This window comes from Sapajus apella, unplaced genomic scaffold (assembly GCF_009761245.1).
Source record: "Sapajus apella isolate SASKATOON/1434 unplaced genomic scaffold, GSC_monkey_1.0 scaffold37, whole genome shotgun sequence".
Classification (NCBI taxonomy): Eukaryota; Metazoa; Chordata; class Mammalia; order Primates; family Cebidae; genus Sapajus; species Sapajus apella.
The window spans coordinates 3,509,474-3,525,571 of NW_022436977.1; the positions used below are offsets into that span (position 1 = coordinate 3,509,474).

The 16,098-nt window shown below is 35.1% G+C and overlaps 1 protein-coding gene and 1 pseudogene across 8 annotated transcripts in view; one reads left to right on the forward strand and one right to left on the reverse strand.

The window, feature by feature from the left end:
• The window catches only part of VPS13C (vacuolar protein sorting 13 homolog C), a 197,652-nt gene that overhangs the window by 119,001 nt on the left and 62,553 nt on the right, over nucleotides 1-16,098 (forward strand). For all 8 annotated transcript variants that reach the window (XM_032297272.1, XM_032297269.1, XM_032297270.1 and 5 more), the window contains 6 exons: nucleotides 2,259-2,412; nucleotides 6,004-6,116; nucleotides 8,761-8,930; nucleotides 10,299-10,546; nucleotides 12,118-12,347; nucleotides 14,207-14,299. In XM_032297272.1, the coding sequence (XP_032153163.1) occupies nucleotides 2,259-2,412; nucleotides 6,004-6,116; nucleotides 8,761-8,930; nucleotides 10,299-10,546; nucleotides 12,118-12,347; nucleotides 14,207-14,299 (1,008 nt within the window). The remainder of the gene's footprint in view (nucleotides 1-2,258; nucleotides 2,413-6,003; nucleotides 6,117-8,760; nucleotides 8,931-10,298; nucleotides 10,547-12,117; nucleotides 12,348-14,206; nucleotides 14,300-16,098) is intronic.
• LOC116564283 lies at nucleotides 4,426-4,924 on the reverse strand (annotated as a pseudogene).

A 16,098-nucleotide genomic window follows, 5' to 3' on the forward strand; every position in this document is an offset into this window, starting at 1 on the left:
TGTATTATTTCAGATTTTCAACAGGAAAGATACTACTATTATGTATTGTTCATAAGAGATGCAGTAGTGGTAACTGTAAGAAAGTATTCATGGAAATAATAATTCTGTAATTTAGGCTAGTGTCTTTCTCCTGGGATGAAAGGAGAAGGGAGTAGGGTTTCAGAGAGGTACACACAGGGCTTCAGCTATATCTGTAACCTGGAAACAAGATCTCAAGGACGTATTGCAACTTGTTAAAATTTGACTAAGCCAGGTGGTAGATTCACGGGAAGATTATAGTATTTTCTGTTCCTTTCCTTTATGCTTGAAGTGTTTTAGAAGAAACAAGAAAACAAAAAGTAACGTCTGATACTTTAGCATCAAAGTATGATCATTACTTTAACCAAAAGGACTCTTATTAACTGAGGAATGCAGTAACAGTGGATGAGGCCACCAATGCTTAATTTGTCAGCAGTCCAGGTCTCTCTAAACACCTGTCTTTGGTCATAGTCTGTATAGTTTTCCTGAGTCTGGGCTGCAGCTCAGAAAGGGTATCAAACAGGTGATAGATACCAACAAGTTGTTTTGCATAGATCAGTTTGATGGTTTTTAAAGAACTGTGAGGCTGCCTTTCAAAATTGTTCTTTATACTTGTTTTTATTTTAACACACAGCAAAGTGAAAGAGGGGTGAACTTAGTTGCCCTTTAGGAAGCTGTGGTACCTTGGCTGGCATAAGAAGGGGGAAGGGTTACACAAGGAATTTCTAAGGCGTGAAAATTATACCTGTTATGTGAGGCCTGGGGCTTAGGACAAGCCATAAATCCCTGGTCTTTATCTTGTGCTTAAATAGCTCTGTATTTTCATTTAAACTGGGAACTAGGCAATTTTTCTGGTGATAGGGACCTAATTTGGCAGACACAGGGTATTGTGGTATTCAGAGGAGATTTGCTATGCATGCATGCATGCGTGTGTGAATTAGTGTATAAATACTTGAAACAGGTCTTTTGTGCCACTGTGTCTTGCACAAGGTGGAAGGATAAGAAACTTCAAAGAAAGTACTGATTTAATGGATTTTAGCAGCCAATAGCAGCTTTGTTTGTTTTAGTTGCTTTGTCTTGTTCTGCAGCCGACTGTGAGAAAGTTGGTATTATGCCTATTTTAAAGATTAGGAAACTTGAGTTAAGAGGTTAAGAAACTTGGCAGACAAGACAGCTTGAAGTGGTAGAGTTAATACAGATCTGTCTGACTCAAAGCCCTGGCTTTTTTTCTTTTTGCTACACATACCCTTTTGTGAAGGTAAGAGATAAAGAAGATGCTACCTTCCTATTTTTTGTTCTTTAAACATTCTTTGTAGATACATTTGTTATTGTTCTAAGTGGTATTATTCTTGATAAGTTAAACAAATGTTATATATATATATATATATATATATACACATACATACATACATATATATACACACATATATATATATATATACACACACACACATACATATATATATATATCCAGATGCATGTGTACTGAGATTAAGAGCTACATAGCAGGAGAGCATCTTCTTACTTTTTGATAGAGACTAGAAACTGAACAACACTCTCCCTGTGTTGAATTACAAGGGGAGGAAATAATATAGAAGTGCTGGTACTACGTGAGTTGAAAGAGAGACAGAATGGAGATGGGAAGATCGGGAAAGGGGACAGATAGGCACAGGTCCCGGAACAGGAGGACATAGTAACAGATAAGCCATAGAGAGTGTTGGAGTGCCAGAGGCAGAGGCCTGGATATGGGTGAAGGCAGAAGTGTGTGTACACACAGAAAACAAGCTGAAATACTTCTCTTCTGGTATTTATGGTCCCAACTCTAACTCTTTCTTTTTTAAGTAATGAACAATTAATTTAAAAAAACATAAATTGAGACATAAATACGATGGTCTGCATTTTTTTTGAGATGAAGTTTCACACTGTCTCCAGGCTGGAGTGCAGTGGCACAATCTCAGCTCACTGCAACCTCCGTCTCTGGTTCAAGCAATTCTCCTGCCTCAGCCTCCCAATTAGCTGGGATTACAGGCTCCTGCCACCACGCCCCTCTAATGTTTTGTATTTTTAGTAAAGATGGGGTTTTACTATGTTGGCCAGGCTGGTCTTAAACTTCCTGACCTCATGATCTGCCCGTGACCTTGGCCTCCCAAAGTGATGGGATTACAGGTGTGAGCCACCATGCCCAGCCAGTCTGCAATTTTAACATTACTTTCAGTTAACAAATTATTGGTGGTTTCCAGGTTGCCCTCAGTGAAGATGACTTGACAGTTTTAATGAAAATTTTGCTGGAAAATCTTGGAGAAGCTTCCTCACAACCAAGCCCTACACAGTCTGTGCAGGAGGCTGTAAGAGTCAGAAAAGTTGATGTTTCAAGTGGACCTGACCATCTCAAAGGTATAAATTGATGTTATACTTCATGGAGAAAAAATTAGTGTTAATGTCATATTTATATATAGTATTTTCCTAGTTGTCCAGCACATTGTGGTATGAACTAATTCAGTTTCGTTCTACTTACTGTGGAAATTTAGCTGGGGGTGGTGTGTCTGTTGGCTGCTACAGGGGGAATAGTCACTTCTTGTTGGCATGATGCTTGTTTACCCTTTACTTATGAATGCTAAATCTGCTGAATTCACTAGGCACTGAAGTGGAATATCTTGAGAGAAGAATCAAACTAGACAGGCAGTGTAGTCAGGTTCCAAAATAATTAAAAGATAAAAGGACCTTGGTATCACATATCATACTCAGATGATTGAACAATGAGAAAGGAAGATATTCTTGTATAGTAACTGCTTTATTTATCTGGACTTATTGGAGAAGTATGAATCAAATACATAAGATACTTTTTCAGATCATTTATTTGAACCTATTAAAAGCAGTGAACCTTTTTAATTCAGCCATTTTGAAATGATAGTTTTTCTGAAATATAAGGTTTCTTTTTGCTTTCTTAGATTATATTAAATATAATTTCTTTTTTCATTTAAAGCCATTGATGTGAATGTTATGTTTTATTAGACTGTAAATGGGTTAATATTTTCATGGCTAAAAAGACACGAAGTACCCCTTGCCCATATAGTAAGTGGTCCCGGGCTGCTGTGCTTTTCTAATGCTCTCATACCATCAGCTATTCTTCAAATGACAGTAATTGATAAAACTACCAGTTGATACACTGTATCAACATTACTTTTCCTATAGTTATGCTTGGTGTGTTTTGAAATGACACAAACAAATGACTAGAACAGTATGCAAGGTTTCTGGTTTAAGTGGATAGTTTTTTTTTTTTTTAATTATACTTTAGATTCTGGGGTACATGTGCAGATCATGCAAGATTGTTGTATAGGTACATTCATGGCAAGGTGGTTTATTGCCACCATCCCCTTATCACCTATCCCTGACATTTCTCCCCACATTATCTCTCCCCCACCCTCACTCCCACTATCCCTCCCATGGCCACCCCCAACGGATCCCAGTGTGTGATGCTTCCCTCTTTGTGTCCAAGTGTTCTCATTGTTCAACACCCGCCTATGAGTGAGAACATGTGGTGTTTGATTTTCTGTTTTTATGTCAGTTTGCTGAGAATGATGGTTTCCAGGTTCATCCATGTCCCTGTAAAGGACACAAACGCATCGTTTTTTATGGCTGCATAGATTCCATGGTGTATATGTGCCACATTTTCTTTGTCCAGTCTATCATTGATGGGAATTTGGGTTGGTTCCAGATCTTTGCTATTGTAAACAGTGCTGTGATGAACATGTGTGTGCATGTGTCTTTATAATAGAACGAGTTATAATCCTTTGGAGTAATGGGATTGCTGGGTCAAATGAAGTTTCTATTTCTAGATCCTTGAGGAATCGCCACACTGTCTTCCCCAATGGTTGAACTAATTTACACTCCCACCAACAGTGTAAAAGTGATCCTATTTCTCCACATCATCTCCAGCATCGGTTGTCTCCGGATTTTTTAATGATCGCCATTCTAACTGGCGTGAGATGGTATCTCAATGTGGTTTTGATTTGCATTTCTCTAAAGACCAGTGATGACGAGCATTTTTTCATATGTTTGTTGACTTCATATATGTCTTCTTTTGCAAAGTGTCTGTTCATATCCTTCTCCCACTTTTGGATGGGTTTGTTTGTTTTTTTCTTGTAAATCTGTTTTAGTTCTTTGTAGATTCTGGATATTAGCCCTTTGTCAGATGGGTAGATTGGAAAAATTTTTTCGCGTTCTGTTGATTCTTTTGCTGTACAGAAGCTCTGAAGTTTAATTAGATCCCGTTTGTCTATTTTTACTTTTGTTGCCAATGCTTTTGGTGTTTTAGTCATGAAGTCCTTGCCTATGCCTACATCCTGAATGGTTTTGCCTAGGTTTTCTTTTAGGGTTTTTATGGTGTTAGGTTTTTTGTTGCTGTTGTTCCAGTAAACCAAAGGGACACTTTATTGAGGTTCCAGGGCCATGGGGCCTGGGCAGGAGGCTGCCCTTCCAGAAAGGAAGAGGCTTATTTGACCTCCTCCTTGGGGCGCAGGTTGTTTGCGTGGCCACACTTCTTGTGGCAGTTGACAGCATGGGGGTACTGAAAAACATAGCACTTAAGGCAGATCATCTTGTTGTAGTTGTATTTCTGGGTGAGCTGGCGGAGGGAAGGCTCAATAATGCCACCTCGCAGGCACAGCACTAGGTGCAGGGTGGACTCTTTCTGGATGTTGTAGTCTGAGAGAGTGCGGCCATCCTCCATCTGTTTGCCGGCAAAGATCAGACACTGCTGGTCAGGTGAGATACCCTCTTTGTCTTGAATTTTGGCTTTGACATTCTCAGTGGTGTCACTGGACTCGACCTCAAGGGTGATGGTCTTGCCCATGAGTATCTTCACAAAGATTTACATCTCTGCATCTGCAACTTGGCCACTTTGCTGAAGAAAAAAAGCTAAGTTTCAAGTATTGCAACATCTCCCCAGGTGAAGTTTGTGCCACCATACAGACAAATGCTAGATAAACAGGCTGTTATTATAGTTAGACAAGAACTATATGTAGAGATGAATAAACTGTTAACAGGCAAGCCTTATGTGGTTAATGATCTCATTATGTTCAGTCATGATCACATTCATGTATCTGGTTCTTGCTATATGGACACTGTGGCACTTGGGAAAATTTATGAATTCAAATGGAAGCTGCAAAGATGATGAAAATTAGAATATAAATTATTTCCAAGAAAAATGGAATTTTCTAACTTGGAGAAGGCTTAGGTGGTTAGAGTTATGCAGTATTCGTTTTTCCAGTAACTTGTAAGAACAGACTCTTCTGTAGAATGACAACATTTAGAATCAATATTGAAAAAGATTATAGAATCAGTCCGTAAGAGGGATTGAAAGCAAGATCTATTCAGTCTGTATGCTCTATCTAAAGATGAGGGAAAAAACTAAGTTACTTCCTGAATTCTCATTCGTCTCAAAATTCCAAAGCACCCACTCCCTCCCCCTGCATCATATATGAACTCTGTTTGATTTTGCTATTGAGTTATATTCTGTTCTTCTTATAAAGATAACATGTTGGATAATATAGGTAGTTAAAGATACTGGGAAGTACATTAGGCTAGCAGAGAATCTGTTAACTAGCTGTCTAATCTAAGGGAAAATATTTGACTGTTCTTTGTCTCCAATTTCATAATGTCTTCAAAATGGCTTGTAGCCAGTTAGATTTAAAAGCCTTGAAAATTATAAACTATATTCTTTGTAAGTCCCCCTCTTTAAAAAATTTTTTTAACATAGTCTGCCTGTGCCTCTTTGTGCATATATAGTAAATATATATGGAATAGTCATTGCCATTTTTAGAATTTAACAGTTGGAATGTAATTGCCATTTTTATTAATTGTTTCTAGGTGATTTGCAGAATCCCAGAGAGTATCATATAAATTTAGAATAATAAATTCTCTCAGATTTAAAAATATTTATAAAATTATGTACCTACTTAAAAGCTTTTAAATTTTCACCATCAGAACAAGAAGATGGGACAGACTCAAAGCTTTCTGTGAACCAGAGTGTCACTCTTCAGTTTGACTTTCACTTTGAATCTCTTTCCATTATCCTTTATAACAATGATGTCAACCAGGTATGTAATACATTTGTATAATTAGAAATAAATCTGTAGCTCTTGATAGTCAGTTTTAGAGTATTGGCTTTTTTTTTTTTGGTGGGACTTTTCATTAAAACATTTAATATGTCTATAAAATTCTGTTTGGCCTACAGATGCATTGGTCCTGCCCTCTATCTTCACTTTGTTAGTATTTCTAATCTCACAAGGCTAAGGCAAGGTACTCAGGGTTTTCTTTCTTTCCAAGTAATATCAGCATCAATACACAGTTTGATTTATTACTAGTAGAAGAATTTTATATGTGAGTGATTAATTATACATACAGTTTTATTACACAGCTATATGTGTATGTATGTGTATATATAACTACTTAAGAATAATAATTTAGTAGTGGCTTTAGAGCCCTGCCTGATGATTTTTAAATTCATGATTACCCATGATATATAAACATTAATTATGTTTCTATTGAATAAATGTTATATGTAGTAGATTATGTATTAAGGAATATACCAATTATTGAATTGAAGAATCAAGGTCTTATGACATAATGATTTGAACTAATTAGTATATCAGTGGTATTGTTGAAAGCTGTTTTTTATTATGCAGATATTTCCTTCCAGTAAATATTTTTAATTAAATGTCATATATTAATACCTATAATGCATATATCGCATTTTAATATCCATATTTTGTATTGATTATAGATTGAACATTGAGGATATACCGTAATTGGCCAGTGAGCAGTATACTCAAATGGACATTAACAACAGATACAGATTGTGGGTTTTATATCTGTTGTTAATGTCTATTTATATGAAATATATTCATTCTTATTTCATTTACTACAAATTATATAATATTTGTACATTGTTACTATTGAATTTTGGGCTTGTATTTGTCATTTATGCAATGAACTGCCTTATTTTCTAATGTTTAGTGCTCATGAAAACATCAGAAAATGACCTTACAGAAAATGAACCATTAAATTCAATCTTTATTTTACTTGGTACCGTCATTCTGCTGGTTCCCCAGTCTTAGAATCTTGATGTCTACTTTTGCTTCATTGTTTGCATACCTTCCTTATTCATTGAGATGCTGCGTACTATCAGTTTTCTCTTAAGTAAACTTTTTCTTTTTTCTGTCAATTCTCATACTGCTTTATTTGAAACTCTTCTTACACTTGTACTGCAATGACTTCCTTGTTTGACTTTTTTACTTTCATCCATCCTAGATATTGGCACAAGTTCATTTTCCTAAATGAATCTCATGTAGTCATTTCCAACTTCCCTTTCCACTAATAAACATTGTGTTATATAATCTGAATTTCATCTGTGGAAAAAAATTTAGGGGCTCCATAGTGTCTCTATCAGGAAACCATATCAGTAATCCTATCAGGAAACATTAGTGTGTAGTAATCAGTAGATGTGTCTCATGCCCTTTCTATTAACGGTTATAGAATAAAAGTTTGTGAATAAGTTTCATTTTTATAAGTTAAAGGCATTCAAAGTTTGCCAATAATGTCATTCTGACCCAATTGCATGAACATACTCTCTTGAGTAAGAGAAGGGGTGAAGTTCTAACCAGTGTGCCGATGATTGCATATACCCGGCACATTTATTATCATTGCCTTGGTCTGTAGTAAGCAATGGTGATGGATGTTCATCGCTTGCCTGAAGGTTTTTGTTTGTTAATTGGCGAGTTTTTTTTTTTTTTTAAATCTGGGCATACTGAGACAATTTGGAATTATATGTTATGGTAGAATAAAGATTGAGGTCCCTTTTTCTGTAAGTGAAAATTTAAATATTTAGGTTGGGATTTGAGACCTTGCTTAGGCCTCTGTATTTTTTTCTAGTTTTTTCCCTGCCATTCTTTACTGGAGTATCCTAGCCCAATTACCCTGTATCGTATGTCCTCAGAGCATCTTAAATTGTTTGTTCATGTTTTTTCTTTATGTAGAGTGTCTCCTGCCACCCCCTTAGCCTATCTGATCCCACTTAGCCTCTGAAGCTGTATTAAGCTCTCACAGTCTTCATGAATTTTCCCCCAGCCAGAATGATCTCTTCAGCCTCTCTGAGCTCTTACTATTTATATTCTTTACCTAACCACTAAATGGCCTTTGTGAAATGTGAGAAGATATAAATACGAATGAATAAAATACTATGTGTCACAAAATATTTAATCATTTACAACTAATAGCATCTTCTTGTGATGTTCCTTTTAGTGTATTTCTGTTTTGTTTTCTCAAGGAATTGGGGTGTATGCTCACTCACATCACCTACCATGCCTTACTCTTTCTTATAAACCTCATAAATCTTATCACAGTTTTTTTTTTTAACAGAAGATCTCATTAAATATTTACTAGATTAATTGGTTAATTGACAGAACTCCTTCCTAATTATTTTTATTTGCAATAAGCTGTAAATCAGATAAATTTTTCTATACTAACCATTGTTGAATACTCACACATATATGTATTTATTAGTATGTGCAGGTATATTCACAAACATGCATATTCTCTGTTCTATTTAGGTGTTTTAGCATTGATTCTTTTAAATTTTGTGAAATCAATTCGCCTTTAATCTCTGAATTAAGAAATATGTTTAAAAGTAATTATATAATATTTAAAGATAATTAATTCTTTTGCTTGTAAAATATACCATAGGAGTCCAGAATTTCTTTTCATAATGACAGTTTCCAGCTTGGTGAACTCAGACTACATCTTATGGCCTCCTCAGGGAAGATGTTTAAGGATGGCTCAATGAATGTTAGTGTTAAACTTAAGACATGCACCCTTGATGATCTCAGAGAAGGAATTGAGAGAGCAACATCGAGGTTTGTCAGCTCTGAATTTGCTATACATTATTTCAGGTTGACATTGCAGTTGGCATGGCTTCCAGACATTGCTAGGCTAGGGATCACCAAAAAAGATTTCTGTCTTTTGATCATACTTCCTGATTTGAATTGCATTATGAAGTAGTGCAAATATAAGATTCAGCTGCTTTAAAGGTTAAATTAAAGGGAAGTTTAATAATAAAATGGAATACCATCTTTAGAATGGGAACTAAGAGAAAATGTGTTTTAATAGTTAAATCAACATGGGGTGATATATTTGGTGATACATTTTTCGAATTTTTTCCAGTAGGCAGAATTTTTATTTTATAAAAGCCTTCAAGTTACGGATTTTTCCTTCGTCTTGTTTATTTTGTTCATGTCTTTTTAAAACAGTTATGCAACATTTATTTCAAAGTTTTAGTAGAAATAGAATCTAGTGCATTCACATCATCAAGCCATTTTTGAAAGAGTGACTTATATTAGCTCACTCTAAAGTGGGAAATATGTAATTTCAGTAGCCTAATTATGTTTTTATTTTCTTTCTCAAGTTATGAGACACAAATTTTGTACCTTTTTTTTTTTTTTTTTTTTTTTTTTTTTTTTTTTTTTTTTTGGAGAAAAACTATGTTGCTACTTAAACTTGGACTCCATTGAATACATATGGGATACTTCTGAGCCCTTTGTTTTTCTGAGAGATGAATAAATAAGGAAGGAGTGCTGTCATGCACCCAGGTTTTCTAGGTTGGAAATTTCGTGTCTAGAGTAGCTGTCCACAGCTCTCTAGACAAGGGTGATAAATGATAACATCCATCAGGTAGCCTGCTTTTTCCAGTTTATGGAGGACATAGGGGAACTATAATTGAGCACTCTTGATAAACACTTGATGATTTATGTTGTATTGAATACTTTTGGGCTCAAATTTTCATAGGATTATCTTTGACGATGAATTTTTTAAGTGAGGTTTTATTTCATAAAAATAATATAAAAAGGCTGTGTTACATTTTGTGTCACTACACTGATGTGTTTTATTAATTGCCCAAATTCCATTCTGGCCATCATTGTTTTGTTTCTCTAGTATTGCATTATAATGTAATTCTCAAGAATTGAATTATAATGCAATAACATATATAATTGCATAATAATATAAGTATAAAATATTGAGTAATTGCTTAATAACCTCTGTCTTGCGTTGGAGATTGGTAGTCTTGGTTACTAATGGATAATTAGATTCTAGTTAACCTTGACCTGTTTTTTATACAGATTAGAAACTGAAAGGTGAAAGAAAGATTATTGAGGTATATAGGAAATGTTTCATCTTTTTTATTGGTTTAGCAAGAATAAAATAATGAATAGCATTTTTTTTTTCAGAATGATTGACAGAAAGAATGACCAAGATAACAACAGTTCTATGATTGATATAAGTTACAAACAAGACAAAAATGGAAGTCAAATTGATGCTGTTCTTGACAAGCTGTATGTATGTGCCAGTGTGGAATTTCTGATGACTGTGGCAGATTTCTTTATCAAAACTGTGCCTCAGAGTCCAGAAAATGTGGCAAAAGAAACACAGATTTTACCAAGACAGACTGCCACAGGGAAAGTCAAGATAGAGAAAGGTTAGCAGAATTTATCTGTCGTAGATGACAACTTGTATATTTTAACAAGAATTACAAACAGAAAAAAAAGAAATGAAGAACTTAAGAATGTAAAATTAGTCTTTTAGATTTAAACATATTCTATATAAAAACTTTAGCTTTTTAGTTTTTTAAAACATTTTAAGAAATGTTTAATATGTTTAAATGTTTAAAACATTTTAAGAAATGGTTTAAAATGAAAACATTTTTAAGAGAGAGGTACGGTAGAAATTGGACCAACGGCCAGGAAACTGCTTTGGTTCCAACTGTGCCGTGAACACTTCTTTACTGATCCAGAAATTGAGTTAATCTGGGTCAGTGGTTAGTGGCCTGTTTTATAGCTGGGAAATCTTATTCAAAGAAAACATTTTGAGAATTCTAGCACATTGAAAAACAACTGAAAATATTAAAGCAGAACATGGGGACTTTGGAGGACCCAGCAGGACCTCCCTGAAGGTCAGCTTAACTCCTTAAAGTTTGTAGAAGAGTTTCCAAATGTCTGGCCTAGCTGTATGCTAAAGCCACTTTGAGCTGTATACTTCTTTTGTTCCAGCATTATCTAGTAGATTAGTGATTTTCTTTCTTTTCTTTCCCTTTGCTTTTCTCTCCTCCCAACCTTTTTTTTTTTTTTTTTTTGAGATGAACTCTCACTCTGTCACCCAGGCTGGAGTGCAGTAGTGTAATCTTGGCTTACTGTAATTTTCACCTCCTGAGGCAGGCTCAAGCAATTCTCCCACCTCAGCCTCCTGATTAGCTTGGGACCAGTTTTGCACCACCACACCTGGTTAATTTTTTGTGTTTTTGGTAGAGACTGGGCTTTGCCATGTTGCCAGGCTGGTCTCAAACCCTAGGCTCAAGTGGTCCATCCTCCTCGGCCTGCCAAAGTGCTGTGATTATAGGTGTGAGCCACTTTGCCCCTGCCAGATCAGTGACTTTTCTATGTTAAATTACAATTGTCTTAGTCAGATATGTTTCTCTCTAATGTATTATCCAGATTGAAAAAGTAATATGTCCTGGTAGGGTAAGAATGCTGTTTTAAAAATTTACTGTTACTGTTTTTTAAATAGTAATTGTATCTGATATTTATATATGCATTGAATGTATTTATACTATAGATTATATGACACTGACTATGGACTTTTGGGTGAAACCGACGGAAACAAGTAACAGTGTCTGCTTTATCAGAGTTTCTTTTCCTCTTCCTGATATTCTTCTTTCCAGTTTTCCCTTTCTTGCACCTGCAGTATAATATATACTTATGTCTGTGTGTATGCATATATCTTAATTCTGACAAAAAGAACTTCAAAACAGGATTATTCCTGCTAGATCAAAGTGGTGATGGTATTCTTGGGACAGGGATCAGATTGCCTTATCTTACATAATCAGCATTTGTTAATCATTTAATCATTTGCATTAACCAATTAATGTTGTCAGTTTCACCATATCTTTTATAGGAAAACATTGAGAAGAACTTAACAACTTGTAGATAACATGCAGTCAAATGAAAATACTTAACCTGAAACTTTTCTGGTTCCTGTTTTTTGTTTCTTCAGATGACTCTGTTAGACCAAATATGACTTTAAAGGCCATGATCACAGATCCAGAAGTCGTATTTGTTGCCAACCTGACAAAGGCTGATGCTCCTGCTCTGACAGCCTCGTTTCAGTGTAAACTTTCTCTGTCAACATCCAAACTTGAACAGATGATGGAAGCTTCTGTGAGAGATCTGAAAGTACTCGCTTGCCCTTTTCTCAGAGAAAAGAGAGGGAAAAACATTACCACAGTAAGAATTACCTTGTGTCCTAAACTTGGGTTGAAGAGTGGCAGAAACAGTTGATTCATGGAACTCTAGAGTATGAGAGCTCTGCAGGACTTTAGAGGTTATTTATTGTGAACTTGCGGTTTTACATATAAAGACACTGAATTCCAAAGATGTTAAATGACTTAGCCATGGATGTGATGACCAAACTGAGGATTATCTCCAGAATGGTTTTATTTTCATTAAACCATCTTCTGTTGAGTAGCATTTGATAAAATTCAAAAATGTACGAATTAATATTCTTTCTCAACTGTTTCTTTTGTTCACCATAGTATACCTATTTAATGAATGAATGATATTTAGGCTTAGAATGAAAAAATTGGAATCATCTCTCCAAAAGCATTGGTGTTTGCTGTTACTGAAAGTGAATGTCGGCTGGGTGTAGTGGCTCATGCCTGTAATCCTGGCAGTTTGGGAGGCCAAGGCAGGCTGATCATGAGGTCAGGAGATCGAGACCATCCTGGCTAACATGGTGAAATCCTGTCTCTACTAAAAATACAAAGAAAAAAAAAATTAACTGGGCATGGTGGTGTGTGCTTGTAATCCCAGCTACTAGGGAGGCTAAGGCAGGAGAATCGCTTGAACCAGGGAGGTGGAGGTTGCAGTGAGCTGAGATTCCCCCCACTGCACTCTAGCCTGGGCGACAGTTCGAGACTCTGTCTGTCAAACAAAAAAAAAAAAAAAAAAAGTGAATGTCAATTATATTTTCACATTATTATTGAAAAATATGATTTTTGTCAGTTAATTACCACACCAATTATTTTGTAGTATTGATAATTTTATGATAAGAGAATCATTATATTATGTGACTTATTTGTAGTGGCATTTTAAATAAAAAAATTTGTGGGCAAAGTGACCTGCATAAAGAAAGTGTGAAGTCTGTACTTTATCGTGAAATATTCTTTGACAGGATCATCTTTATACATGTCACCAAAAGCTTATATCTATTAGCTCATCCTAATTCTTTCTCTTTTAGAGATAAGTGTCTCATTTTGTCACCCAGGCTGGAGTGCAGTGGTGCCATCTTAGCTCACTGCATCCTCAAACTACTGAGCTCAAATAACTGTCCTGCCTCAGCCTCCTAAGTAGTTAGGACTATTACTTGTCTAATTTTTTTAAAAAATTAATTTTTTTGTACAGAAGGGGTCTTGCTCTATTGCCCAGGCTGGTCTTGAACTCCTGGCCTCAAGCAGTCCTTCTACCTTGGCCTCCCAAAGTGCTGGGATAACAGGTGTGCACTACCATACCTGGCCTCATCCTATTTTTTAAGAAATAACAATTATGCAGTACTAATTGCTTCATTCAGTTCAGGTACAAGCTTATTCATTCATTTCTTTAATCGTATGTAAGCATATAAGCTTCACAATTTGAAGATTTGACTTTTATTGTAATAAGAGCCATATATGATATTTCAGACTGACCTGTTAATCATCTGGAAACTGTTTATTTACCTACCTTACCATAGTCTTTAGCTCACTTTTATAGATATTTCAAAGATATATTTCATAGAGGACATCATTTAAAAACTATTATAGCAGAAAGAAACATTTTAAATTTAGTAAATGTGCATTATTACTTAAAGATTTGGCACGATGAAATTCATCGGAACTGCCTAAAGTACTTTACCAATGTGTACAGACTTCTCATAGTTGAGAAGCGTCTTCAAAAGAGATTCTCAGCTAATTTAGTTTTGCCTTTTTGCTTTTAGAATAATAGCAAGCTGTAGTTAAAAATCCCAAGTTAAGTAAGACATGGTTCTTGGAAGTGTGTGTTACATATTTAATGGATCTATGGAAATGTGAACTTCATTTATCTGTTTATAGGTCTTGCAGCCTTGTTCTTTATTTATGGAAAAATGTCTGTGGGCTTCAGGAAAACAAAATATAAATATCAAGGTTAAAGAATTTATAATTAAGGTTAGTACTTACCATATTCTTTGAGTGAAAATTCTTATTTTTCCTCACAACATTGCATATTTTGCAGTTGAGACAGTATCTTTTGATGTCTCTCACAACTCAAGCATTATGCTAGTCATATATTCAGTAATAAGTAATTTCTAACATTAAAGTATATTTTTCTTTAATGCAAATGTTTGCTTCTATTTTCTTTAAAAGAGTACTTTTTACTATCTACAAATGATCAGGGTAGTTTTTCTCTATTATATTTGCATGTATGTGTTGGAGAGGTTGAGTTGGATGAGGGAAGAGACACGGGGTGGGAGGGAAGATAAGGGAAGAAAGGATGGAGAGAAGAGGTTGTTATTCCTTTATTTGTAATAAGTCATTTTTAGGCATTATTTGATGTATAAGTTGATTGAATTTAATAACTGTATGATTAAATTTTTTATTTGGCTTCAAATATTTGTAATGACACCTGTACAGTAGAAATAATTATTAGGGTTTACTGCTTTTTACTCTACATTTAAAGTATTGAGAAACATTACTTGTTTTCAGTGCCATTGAAATAATTGTTTTCCAGTGGCATTTAGATTCGTGCCCAGTCACAAATGGAAGATGTAGAATACTTTCTGCAATCTGTTTTTCTGTTTACACAAAGGATACAAAAATGAATCATTTTTTGGTTAATTCCTTAATTTTTGGTTAATTGGTTAATGCCAGTAATGGTAGTGGCTTTACTTACATATGTTCATGACCAACAGTGATTGAACTAAGGCTGAAACTCATTTCATTTGAAGTACAATGTAAATATTAATTTAGTTTTTTCTCAGTATTTTAAAATACTGAATAGTCTTAAAATGTATATTGTTAATGGATTTACTTTTAAAAATATATAAAGTAGTAAATGGGGGAAAAAATCCTTGAATTTTCATGTATTTTCTCTTAAGACATTAGGTTAGGTGCTGTTAAGACTTTACATTCTTTGAACATAAATGTATTGACTGATTCAACAAACGTTTTTGGGTTTTTACTGTGTATAAAAAAAATGTCCTTTATAAGGCATTGGAAATTCACAGCCCCTGCTGTCAAAAAACTTAATGACATATGCGGGAGAAAGAAAGAAATCAGTGATCGTAGTTCTCAGTGCTAAAGGCATGGACAAGGTTCAGTTGGGAGCAAAGACATGGAGCCTTTAATTCAGACCAGGACATCAGGGAAAGCTGTGTAGAAGCAGGACTATTTGATCTGAGTTTTGAAAGTCTAATGGAGATTAAATAGATGGAGAGCATGGAAAGTTTTATCCAGACAGAACTGATAATGTGCACAAAGGCAGAGGTATGAAAAAATCCTTTTAAGACTCAGAGGGGTGGTCTCCATATGGCTGGAGAGAATGGTGTGGTGGAGTTGTAAGACCGGAAGCATTAATTATAAGTGACGTTAATAAGACAAAAAAAGTTGACAAGTACGTTAGGAAAGCAGTGTGTACTAGATCCTGCTTCTGATGATGTAATTATATCTCTTTACATTTTAAGTAGGGATTGTGAGGAGTGAATAATAAAGGAATACAGTTAACTTATTTAACCTAGTATTTCTGGGGAATTTCTGGCTAGCTGGTTGAATAGGCACTAGGCCACAAAGAGCTTTGCACATTAAGCTAAAGAGAGTTTGGATTTTATCTTGTGGGATAAAAAAGTTATGGAAAGTTGGTGACGATTTTAAGCATAAGAATGACATGCTCAGATTTGGGTTGTAGAAAAATTATGCTGGTGACATTGTGGAGGGTAGGCTGAGAGAGTGTTGGACATAGAAGGTATGTA